The sequence below is a fragment of the Lactuca serriola genome, chromosome 4, assembly GCF_051521515.1.
Source record: "Lactuca serriola cultivar US96UC23 chromosome 4, Lser_US96UC23_V15, whole genome shotgun sequence".
NCBI classification, from domain to species: domain Eukaryota; kingdom Viridiplantae; phylum Streptophyta; class Magnoliopsida; order Asterales; family Asteraceae; genus Lactuca; species Lactuca serriola.
In genome coordinates, this window is record NC_136411.1 from 13,747,322 (window position 1) to 13,759,491 (window position 12,170).

The 12,170-nt window shown below is 33.7% G+C and overlaps 1 protein-coding gene across 1 annotated transcript; it reads right to left on the bottom strand.

The window, feature by feature from the left end:
* Window positions 1-5,562: 5,562 nt before the first annotated feature.
* LOC145101045 (phospholipid-transporting ATPase 3-like) lies at window positions 5,563-11,950 on the bottom strand. Its single transcript, XM_079038211.1, has 23 exons — window positions 11,538-11,950; window positions 11,124-11,189; window positions 10,960-11,021; window positions 10,789-10,870; window positions 10,591-10,701; window positions 10,415-10,492; window positions 10,227-10,323; window positions 10,023-10,129; window positions 9,873-9,938; window positions 9,660-9,781; window positions 9,138-9,570; window positions 8,951-9,055; window positions 8,732-8,874; window positions 8,558-8,659; window positions 8,399-8,462; window positions 8,090-8,302; window positions 7,833-7,998; window positions 7,679-7,758; window positions 7,349-7,588; window positions 6,885-7,274; window positions 6,463-6,816; window positions 6,261-6,364; window positions 5,563-6,121 (listed from the first exon to the last, which is right to left on the bottom strand). The coding sequence occupies exons 1-23, from the start codon at window positions 11,706-11,708 to the stop codon at window positions 5,809-5,811; spliced, it is 3,669 nt and encodes a 1,222-aa protein (XP_078894337.1). The 5' UTR covers window positions 11,709-11,950; the 3' UTR covers window positions 5,563-5,808.
* Window positions 11,951-12,170: the final 220 nt, after the last annotated feature.

Genomic DNA, 12,170 nt, shown 5'->3' on the forward strand with positions numbered 1-12,170 from the left:
AATGGGTTTTAAGTCCAATAATGTTCATTCTAACCAACTAAACTATTTTTCTAGACTTGATTAGTGTAAAATGGTATAAGTTATGTTTATTTCATTCCTCATATTGTAGATCTCGGTTTTTAGGTTCTTTTGGCTAACATATTCATCACAAATCACATATGATCATACATACAAGCATAAAAATCACACAAGGCATACATTTACTCATAGATCTACACATTTGCTTGTATTCTCCCCCACAAAAACTTATAAAAACCGAAAAAGAGGGGGTATGAAGCTCACCTTGGGTGTGGTTTCGGTTTTGGAAGGAAAATGAGAAGAAAATTCGGCCTTAGCAACCTTCCTTGGAAGATTTCGAACTTGGATGCTTCTAAGGTGCTAAATCATAAGTTTGAATGGATTAAGAGGTGATTCTTGAATGGAATGGAATAACTAGCTTATGGATCTAACATCCACTTACCTTAGATGGTGTGTTGGTGGGAAAAATCTCCTTGAAGCCTCCTAATTTTTGAACACTTGGAGAGGAGTGGAGAGAGTTTCTGTTGAGAGAGTTGAGTGAAGTGTGTGTGTGTGTGTGTGTGTTTTGGGTTCGGCCGAGAATCAAGAAGAAAGGAGAGAAGAGTGAAGTGTGAAAGGATGGTGCATGGAAGTATGAGTCCTCTTGCATGGAAGTCCCTTGAATAATTGTGAGGTGGCACACATAAAGTCAACTCTTCCTTCCCTTGGGCTTGGGCAGAGAATGGGAGGGAAAGAGGAGGTTTTTTGGCTTTTTGCCCTTAAGCCCATATTATAGTTAGGCTAGATGATGCTTGACTCAAATAAATCCAAGTGTAGTTTTTTTTTATGACTATTAGGGCTAAATTAGGTAAATTATGCCCCAAAATGGTTCATGTAATTAATTTATTTCATTTTAGGCCCAATATGGCCCAAAATATTGAAATACATGGAAGTGGGTCCAACTAGAGCCCATTTAAGAGTTCTAAGCCCAAGATGGTCAAATTGGAAGCTTATTGGTCCATTGGGCCCAATTAGGAATTCCTAGTCCAAAATGGTCTTAAACAAGAACTCATAGGGTTTCCAATTGCTTATTGACTACTTGAAATGCTTGCATGGGGTGTTTGTTTGAAATTTTATTGTCATAGAGTATGCATCATACATGCTCTTGTGTCTTTGATTCATAATTTGGCTTAATTTTTGTAGTTACAAGGCACAAAATTTTCTAGTTGTGACAAAATTACACATATATTTACATATATTAGTTATATAAATATAATAAACTATAACATGATTTTGAGCTTCCAAAATTTATCAAAAAAACATGTCTTTAAATTGTTAGTATAATGTTTTTAAGATGTCATAACTTTTTTATTTTTAACATGTAAAATTCTACTATAAATAATTATTTGTTACCTAAAATAGCTTCTTTAAGCGTAAATAACTACTTCTTTTAGCAAAAAAAAGGCAGCCCAAAATCAATCGGGGGCGGGGGTGGGGTAATAAATGGGATTCGGGGGCGGGGGCAGGGGTAGGAAGGCTGAACATTTCGGGGGTGGGGGCGGGGACGGGGGAACAAGGAAATTTCGGGGACGGGGCGGGGGATGCACTCCCCGTCCCGTTTGCTCCCGTTGACATCCCTACCTTAAGCCACATGTTTCCTGGAAAAGAATCACAAACCACCACCTCCTTCACCATCGCCACCCTCTTGTACAAGCACCAACCAAAAACTAATCGTGAACCTCCATTAACCACCTAACCAGCAACATCACCTCCAACAGCCTCCACCAGAAAACCCACATGTGATCACTTCAAGCACCACCTACAGAATCTCGACCCACCACCATGACCACCAAAATACAACCTTCATATGCCACCACCCTCTAAGGTGATGTTCCATACCTTACAGGTATATCTATAACAGATGAATGATACCATTTTCCAACCAGTGTAACCATCTGATGTGATCACAATCTCTGGTGAGAGAGTTGTAGACGACTTTCGGATATGGAGGATCGTCATCATCACAGCCTCCGGTGGAACCACCAACGTCGCCTCATCACCACAATCTCCGGTGGAACCACCAACTCTGCAATTACCATCACCATAGTCCCCTGTTCGACAATTTATTACACCATAACCTGTAATTCATTGTCTCTCTTCACTTCACTGAGATAAATACAACCCAAATTAAGAGAGGTGGTTCTCTAATCTTGATCTTTAGTGAACTAGAATCGGGAAAGAGGGGGTTAGGTTTAAGTTCAGGTGGTCTGCTTTGAAATGTAGAGCAATCATGGACATGGCTTCAACTCCCAAACGAGAAGCAAACTCGAAGATGTCCATAAATTCGAAATGTGCCGCCATCGTCGAACCATCTAGTGTTCGCCATCAACTGAATCATCGTCGCTCGCACCTCTCTGTACCTCAGATTCTCACAATTCAAATGGAGGCGCAGGTGGATCTAGGGTTTTAAACGGTGATGGAGGCGAATGGGAAAGAGGGAAACAAATGGGTCGAAGGAAACCAGGAAAGGGGTTAGGGTGTTCTTGGGTACAGATATTTTTTTTTCTTTTTTTTTAATCTAAAAAATATAAATTAATAAAAGAAAAATTAAAAAAGAAATTATTAAGGGCAAAATAGTCAACTTAGGTCTATAGGGACGACCTAAGTGAAAAAAAAAGATAATACAGGGAAGGTCCGAGTTAATTTTTAAAAATAAAAACTAAACGCGCAATTTAACATTTGGACCAAGGATGAATCGTGTAACATTTGAAAAATACAATCTAGGCCATTAATTGTATTCCAATCCTATGTGTTCTACCCTTAGATCAAATTGCCAACATCATCTTCCCCAAATTGAATATATTTAATTCCAATAAAAGTTTTCTAATTGTCAAACAAAATTAACTTACATCCGTAGAAATGGAATGTATATAATTCCAATAAAATCTTCTCATATTTTAAATCTTGAATTTCCGGTTACAAAGCTTTTAATATGGTCAGCTTTAAAAACATACTAATAACAAACCATTTCAATTAAGACATTAATATCAACCATTAATATAAATATGTTTTTATTCGTAAACCATTAATATAAAATTTATTTTTATTAGTAACCATTAAATACCAAAAAATCATATTCAAATTATCACATACATATACGATTCATCATTGAATTCATGGTTCACACTTATTTCGTTGTTTTTCTTCAAATATTCTTCTACAACATCATTCTTATTGTTTATAATTTCCATCATCATTCTCTGCTTCAAACCTTCGCTGTTGTGCAGTAGAAGGTAAGTACATTATTTCGCTTTTTATGTTTTTTTTAGATTATTTTTTTTTGTTCTTATATCAAATATATGTATTCATATATTTCGATTTTCTTTGTCACAAATTATATGAAATCGGTTAACTACTTTTCTGAAACTTTTCAAATAAAAAGGAAAAGATATTACATACCTTTAACACAATAGAAATTAACTATCTTTGGAATTGACACTAATTAGGAAAATGTCATTTTTATATATTAGAGATGATTATGATTTTTTTAAATTATTATGTCATAAAAATCCGGTTAATTTTGATATGATTTTAAAATATTTTGGTATGATCCTATTACACTTTTAGGTTGATTTAATAGGAAATAATATATAATCTATTTATGCATCTTTTGAAATTAAGTATGGAAACAATTTTGTTGACAGCTATAATAGCTTTCACACCTTTTTATGAATCATACCTCTTTACAGATAAATGCATTGTATACGTCCCTTTTATTTCATATAAAAGTTCTTTCTAATACTAATTGTTTTCCCTTTTATTTTACACCCATGGCACAAAACAGCCGCGATGAGATCGTCTTTGATAAGGTTGCTGACATCGATGCATCCAAGGAAACCTGAAACATTCGTGTTCAAGTACTCTTGATTTGAAAGCAAACTTAAAAAACAACTCAAACATGTTCAGCAGCTTGGACATGATTTTAATTGACGAGTAGGTATAATTTTATCTTTTTATTATTATGTTGCTTTTAATTTATAAAATTTAAAACTTAACCAAATTCTTTTCAATTACATGACACTAAAATACAAGCAACAATAAAAAAAAGTTCATTAGTTCGTTTGAAGCCCTCTTTGCTGAAGAATCTATAAGGGAAATTAGTAGTTTTGGTATGACCGAAATGAAGGAGATTACGTGAAGGTTGATCATAAGCATTAGAATAATTTCTACAAAACAACCAAAGTTCGTGTATCAAATGATTTTGCTGTTATAGTGGATCCTTATAATTTTGTGACTTTTCAGGATTTAATAGCCAAGAATCTTGACACTCGTGTTGCATTTGGTAAGATTTTATTTTAACATTCTACCTTATGTACACACGAATATTTATTATATTACACATCTATAATACAACAATCGTTTATTTTTATTTTTGTTCAAGATTTTCATGGTTAGGTTGTGTCGACTAATCTCATGAAAGTGATATTGAAAATTCAAGGGAGATACGGTTGATGAACTTTGTTGATCGGATCTAAGTTAAGTATATGTGTTTAAAACATTTTATTTTCTAAAGTATTTACACCTTTCATTATATTTTAGTTTTATATTTTTTGCTTTTTTACTAATTAATTATTTCTATTAAATAATTAATGGCATTTCATGTATGAAGTACAAATCTTATAACAATTATATAATATTTTCAATAATTTTGTTTATTTTCTAACTATAACATAACAATTTTTTTCATATTTGATGTATATAAATAAAGATCCGATTAATTGTATTTAAATGAGGGGGTCTTATATAACATTGAAGATAGATGAAAATAAATTAGTTAAATTTATATATAAAAACCAAACAAACTATTAAAAAAAAGTTAACCATTAGAGATGCTCTTAGTATAAGAATGGTCTATAATTCATTTATATTTTGTAATATAGCAATAAATAAATGAATCCACATAATATGTTATTCACATAAGCCATAAATTACATATGAACATAAAGTATTTATTCCTATATTCATTGGAAAGATTCTAATGAGTTATTTTTTTATTTAATGAGCTTTATTGGTTAAGCATTTAATATGGACAACTATATATTGTTGTTTCTTTTTGACTTGATCCGGACATAATGATTTAGGGCATGTTCGACACGGAGTGTTTCGGAGCGTCTAGGAGCTTGTAGCTTCTAGTGTTTGACAAAATGTTCCGTTATATTTTGTACTATAGCAATAAATAAATGAATCCACATAATATGAATCCACACTACAAGCTTCTAGCGTTTAGTTTAAACAAAACGCTCCAAATCCAAATGCTATTTCATATAGCGTTTAACAAAATGCTACAAGTTACCCGCTACCAGCTAATTTTGCCGAACACGCCCTTAATGAGTTAAACCTAAAAAACGACTTAATGTATTATAACTCCTCTCATGTTAAAATTGATTAATATTGTTAAAATGATCATTTAATTAGTCTCATTAATACTATTTATGCAAGACTTTGTCGTGACAGACATCATTATCCACTCAGCCCTCTCACAAGACATCATTATCCACTCAGCCAATTTATCCATGCACCATTTAACTAGGAAAAAAAAAACAACCCCTAACATGTACATGAAAAAGGGAGAAGCCATAGACTTCAAGGGTTCGAGACTAGCTTCCTACAAAATGAATGATCAAATCAAGACTAGCAAAACAAAATTATGATTCAAAACTCATAAAAACCAAAACTATTTACAAGTTTCTTTTTATGTTTCTTAATCTACATGTATGTTTTTTTTTCCTTTCCTTTTAGTGTTATAAACACCTAGTGATGCTCACCAAGTAAAGGTTTCTTTTCCTTTGGTTTCATGCTAGCTCTTCGAACCACATCCCAAGCCTTTTGTGGTGCAACCACTCCTTGTTGTGTTGCAAAAAACGACTCATACCCTGGCGAGTCAAACGCAAAACCGGTGTGCTTTGACTTTTCCTTTGGTAGCATCGCAAATGCATACTTTCTTTCATCTTCTGGGCTCAGTTGGCCACCTATATCAAGCAATCCCGCACCAACCGTATCTGCCTCATCCCTGTGTATCTCTTGAACAATCTGATAATCATACGGGTATAACCATCTCTGAAACCTGAAACACTCACACTTTTAAGTATCAAAATAATAAAATAATACTGACATAACATAACATAACATAACACGTTGTACTGTGTTTAGTCTGCATTGGACTGGGAGTTGCTCATCATTAAAAATAACCCTAGAAAACTTACCCTTGGTATACGAAGTCCAATAAAAGTGCAACAGTGGGAATAAGAATGACCATCAGATAGAAGTAGATGGTGCTCATCAGCACATAAATACTAAAATAAGTCCCCTGAATTCAAGACACAAAATTATAAAAAATTTAACATAGATGATAAACAATCTATATCCTCAAAAAAAACAAAAAATAATAGCAAAGAATATAAGTACCTTATCTACAAAAACAATGGCATATATAAAAATGAATATGAACCACAACAACACACTCCCACCAATGCTTATAATATGCCACCTCGTAACCGTACTACACATCATTAAAAGCCGCAAATTGACAGTTATGACAAGACACGTAAACGCGGTTGTGCTAACGTCCCACTGCCCCAACATTTTCCCCAACGAAGTCAACCCCGCAGTACTCGAAATCACCGCAAAATTATACACAATTATCGATTGATAAACCGAAATCAAAGCCAAAATCCCAACAACTTTCCAATTAAAAAAACTATTATTCACCCCCTCTTTATACAACTGCGGATACTTCTTCGAAAGCTCCGCCCCCACATCCTACACACACACACAACGGAATGGAATCACAACGGAGTGATGAACATGGGAATGGAATTGGTGATTACCTTGTCGAGGAGTCCGACAATGACAACTGGGAGGGCGGTGAAGATGACGTTGTATAGAGACTGACACCAGTCGTCGTAGAATCTTTGACCTGAGTATCCGGTGTTGAAAGTGTACCAGAATTGAGTCAAAGTGAATGTGAGATTTTTGTAGAAAAAATAGGAAACGACTTTGCATAATCTCAGATAAGACCATCTTCCATGAACAAGGAGAAGATCTGTTAGAAACCGGAATTGAGCAATTGCAAAGTCACTAGCCATTACTGCTTGCATTCCTTCTAGACCGCTTATTCCGACTCCGATGTTTGCTGCTTGAATCATTCCGACATCATTTGCACCATCACCGATGCTTAGTGTTATTTTATTCGCCCCTATTCTCACCAATCTTGTCACCTTTTTTAAATAATCAACAACGTTAGTTATCGATAAACAAAAAAAAATAATTAAATGTTGATATATTATTTTACCTGTGCTTTTTGTAAAGGAGAAACACGGCAGCAGACAACTGAATTACAGTTCAAACTCAAATTAAGCAAAATTGACCTCAGGCTTGGGTCTAATGCATACATTAAACACTTTCCATCTATAAGAAGTGCCAACTTTTGACCAGATGTGCCACGGAGGATCGTTATCGCTTCCTCATGGTATTTTTGTAACTCGTTTTGAACTGTCTCTTTTATAAGCTGAGCGATCTCCACAGGGTCACCCTGGTTATATATTTTTTTTATCATTATTTTAATAAACTAAGAGTATTGAAAATTCTGATATGGTAAAATTAAGTAGGAGCTATTCCTTACTCTGTTTTCAGCATCTCTGATCTCATCAGTTTCTGAACTGATAATAAACTGTTTCATCTCATTGTTGATCAACTTGCAAGCTGCGAAAATTAAAATCTTTCTAATGAGATTAAATATATAAACTGTGAAAAAAGGTGGAAAATGAATTATATACCATAAGCTATATTTATTGCTGTTTCTAATTTGTCCCCTGTAAGCACCCAAATCTTTATTCCAGCTTTAGCAAGAGTTTCTATACATGATGGCACCCCTTCTTGAAGCTTGTCTTCTATAGCAGTGCATCCAATTAAATTAAGATCCGTCTCAATCAATTCTGCCACCTGTTTTCAGTTTTACATATTTAAAAAAAAAAAAAACAAGACATGAAAGAACAGTACAGAACAATACAGTACAGAACAGTACAGGTTGTACCTCGTCCAATTTCTTCTCACGATCTCGTAATGCAGATTTTGCATTGATAAATTTTTCATTCCAACTTTCATAAACGTCTTCACTTAATTCTTTATAAGCCAGACAAAGAGTTCGCAATCCAGCTTCTCCATATTGTTCCATATGCACCCTTGTAATTTGTTTAATTTCATCGCTTCCAGCCCCTAATCTTTCGTAAATTACAGTATCAGCCCCCTGTGATCAACAGATTCTAAATTAGTAGTCAGTTTTCATGTCAATAAAGAGCTTCAAGTTTGCAATGAGAGCCTTACTAGTTTACTAGATTCTTACTTTGCAATACAACACAAGCCTCCCGTTTTTGTAACGACATACAACAGATTGCCTCTTTCTAGTACTATAAAAAAAGGTAAAAAAAAAAAAAAAAAATTATGGTCAGATAACATACCATGAAACATCAAGTCAAAGAGTTGACCAAAATATTATATATACCTGTTAAACTCAAGAACATTAAGGATTTCATATGAAACATCTTGAACATTTCCCATTTTCTCAACATTTGATTCACGAACATACACCATTGTAGGCGTACGCCTGAAAATCGTTTATATCTATACATTATACACCATAATTATAATAAATAATAATTAGAAATTTAAAAAATACCTATAGAAAAAGAAGCCAAAGTTTTTTGCAGCAGTAACTAAAGCAGCTTCATCAGGTGATGCAGCTTGATATTTAAGTTTATCTGGAGTCTCTTCACCTTCAGGGAGTACAGTATGACATATAGCAAGGCATCTGAAAAATTCCTAAACAATCAAGGAAAAAAAATAAATTATTAAAAACTTCATGTTACAACAATTTATATGAAAGTAAATTAATTACCCTACACATCTCAGCATTAGGTTCATTCCTCCAAGCACCAGACATTAGTCTAGCATCATCAAAATTAAACCCCTTATCACGTGTTGCACTTGATGGTCTTTGAACCTATGAAATTTTTTTTTTTTTTTTTAAATTATATTTTTGCATAAAGTTTTACACAATTTTTTTATAAATTGCATTTGCATACCTCTTCAATGTCTGCAGCATTCTGTCTAGCTACTCCCATTTCAATTTCACTAACACCACTTCCATAAGTTTCTCCACCAACAGAGCACTTAAAGAACTCCATTAAATTTCTTGTTAAAGTTCCAGTTTTATCAGAGAAAACATACTCAACTTGCCCAAGTTCTTCATTCAGATTCGATGTTCTTGCTAATGCAGGAGTGTTGGTTTCAACATGATACATATGCAAGTCGTTGTTTATGAACTTAGTTGACTGAATAAACTTGATCATCTCAACAGAAACATAAAGGGAAATTGGAATGATTGGTGAATAGAGAGTAATCAGTGTAAAGATGCTTAGAACAAACACCACAAGTCTGTTTCCTGGATTAAACTGTTCAGATTCCACATTAACTTGAAGCTGTAGGTAATAATACCTCACGTCCACAAATAATGCACTGTGAAAGGGTAGAATATTAGCATATGAGGAAAGGTCAAAATGGGAAATAAAATTTATGACTAATGAGCATGAAAGTCGATATAATACCTTCCTATAGCACCAATGATACACAGAGTTAGGAGAACACCAAAAAGAGTAGCGATTACTTTGTCAAGTTTCTTCTCAAGTGTACTCCTTTTTGAAGGGACATTCATGGTGTTCATCATTACCTGTATTTTAATACAGTTTAAACATAGTTTTGTAATTGTAATATTGTATATAGATAAAAAAATATTAAAAAATGGAACAATTTTCAAAAACCTTAGTCTCGTGTCCAGTAAATACTACAACTCCAACAATGTATTCTGTATTGCGTAGACTGCAACCCTGAATTTTCAAAAAATTATATATATATGAAAAAAGGAAATATTTGAACAATAAGAAAAAAGAAGTATAATATTAATATCTTACTCTCAAAACAATTTGATTTGGACCAAGGGGTAGAGTTTGCTTTTGGACTATCAAATTACCAGTGAAGGTATAAAGTGAATTATTTGGTTGTTCACATTGTATTTGGCCTGAAAATGGAATATATAAAGGCATCATCAATGTAAAAATGGAATTCCAACAACTTAAATTAAAAGTATAATAAACATATAATATAAGTTATATAACCTTTGAATTCTGAGGCTTTTTCTTGTGTCACATAGTCCCATGTCTTCTCCATAGCTTTCCTGATTTTAAGATTTGTTTCACCATCCAGATTTGCAGTCTATGAACATGGAAAATGCATAAATTAATATGAACCAAATAACAAATCAATCTGAATTCCTTTTAATTAATAAACTTGAATTGAAATAGACCTCAATGTAGCAAATGCCATCAGGATTTGTAGATGCAAGGAGTAATAAATCTGCTGGAAAGAACCCATCTTGCTTCACCTACAACAACCAGATGAACCCTAAGATTTGCATTGAACTTTTAATAATAATAATAATTTATAGATTGATTTGTAAATGTAGAAATGGAGCATACTTACTCTAACAATATCCCCAACCTGCAGCAACCTCCAGGGTACAGATTCCCATGTTTTGTCTTGCATCAAGTCAACAGGAGAATTGTTTATTGTCTTATCATTTTGAAGCCGCTTCTGTTAATAATTAGGGTTTTGTATAGGAATGAGAAACATAAACAACTATAAAGAAACATAAGCACTAATTGCACTCTTAATGCTTACCCAATCTTCAAAAGCCTCCTTGACAAGAGAGACAAAAAGCACAATGCTTAGTGGGATTACATTTGTGACTGGACTAACAGGACTGCATAAGAAAAAGAAGTGTGTTAGGAGTGTCAATAAATGTGATTTCAAATGTTATCATTCTAGGGTTCCCTTTCTTCATATGCATACCTAACAGGTGTAAATGATAAACATGAGATTGTAAGAAAGTAGAGGTTAGCCACCCGCCTGAACTGTCATTAGAAACAAGAACACCATGTCAATATGTTATAGATTAGCTTCAATGTAAATGTAATTATCTGTTTTACTTTTACACCATCTTCACAATGATTTACCTGTTCATACAGCCCCTTTGGGAGAAAAGTAACAAGGTTGTACTTCGTTGTTGATACTGCATTTCCCTGATTACATGAAATAAATTAGTCACAATATGAAGAAAATTGTTTGTAAAATTTCATGCTCCTCAAGAACGCCACCAGATGCTAAGCGTCCCTAGGACTGCTATAACTAGAAGGAATGGTAAATAGCAGATTTAATGAACTTCATATAAGAAAAGGGGTTGAATCGATAGAAATCATGAAGGTTTAAGAGCTAGAAAGGTACAGGCGTTGAAAAGAAACCCTATTCATAATTCGAGCGCCAAATTTGAAAAGAATATTATAAAATAAAGTGTAGAAAACAGCTATTCAATCGATTGAAGTTTTAGGCAAGAATTCTCTGTCATGTCTATATAATGTAGATAGAAATACCAGGTATTTGGCGAGATAGTTGGCTTCGCGATCGTTACAGAAAACGGTGCGATAACCTGGCGCCTGAGGATGAACGTGTGGAACGTTACGTGATGAGGAACCACTATCGGAACCACCGGCGACACCTCCGCCGCTATGTCTTGGTTTAGATGTCGTTTTCCTTTCCGACATCACTTTAGCCGATTGCAAACGGTTGAATCAACCAAAAACTCCGATGAAAAACTCAATCTCATCAAAACAAGAATTGCATAATACTTATAAAAAGATAATCATTTTCTTGCCGTAAATTCCAGAATCTTTCTAGAAATCAAGTTGAATTCTGGTAGACACATATGATTTTAAATTCTCCCCTGTTTCTTCGTCTTCGTTATTCAGACTTCCAACGGAAAATAAAATCCAAGCCGCGCGTAAGAATCAACATTATTTTCAATTGTTAAAAAATAAAATAAGTTACAGGAACATCTACAATTCTACATTACAATGGGCTAATCATTTTTATAAGAAAAAATTAAAGGAAAAGTTAACAGTAATAACCATGGTAATTGAGGGTTTTAAAGAAACTAATCATTTATTTTCAGTTTTTTGAAAAGTAATCGTTTTTTTTTTTGGAATGCCCTCGTTCCTAAGGTCTAT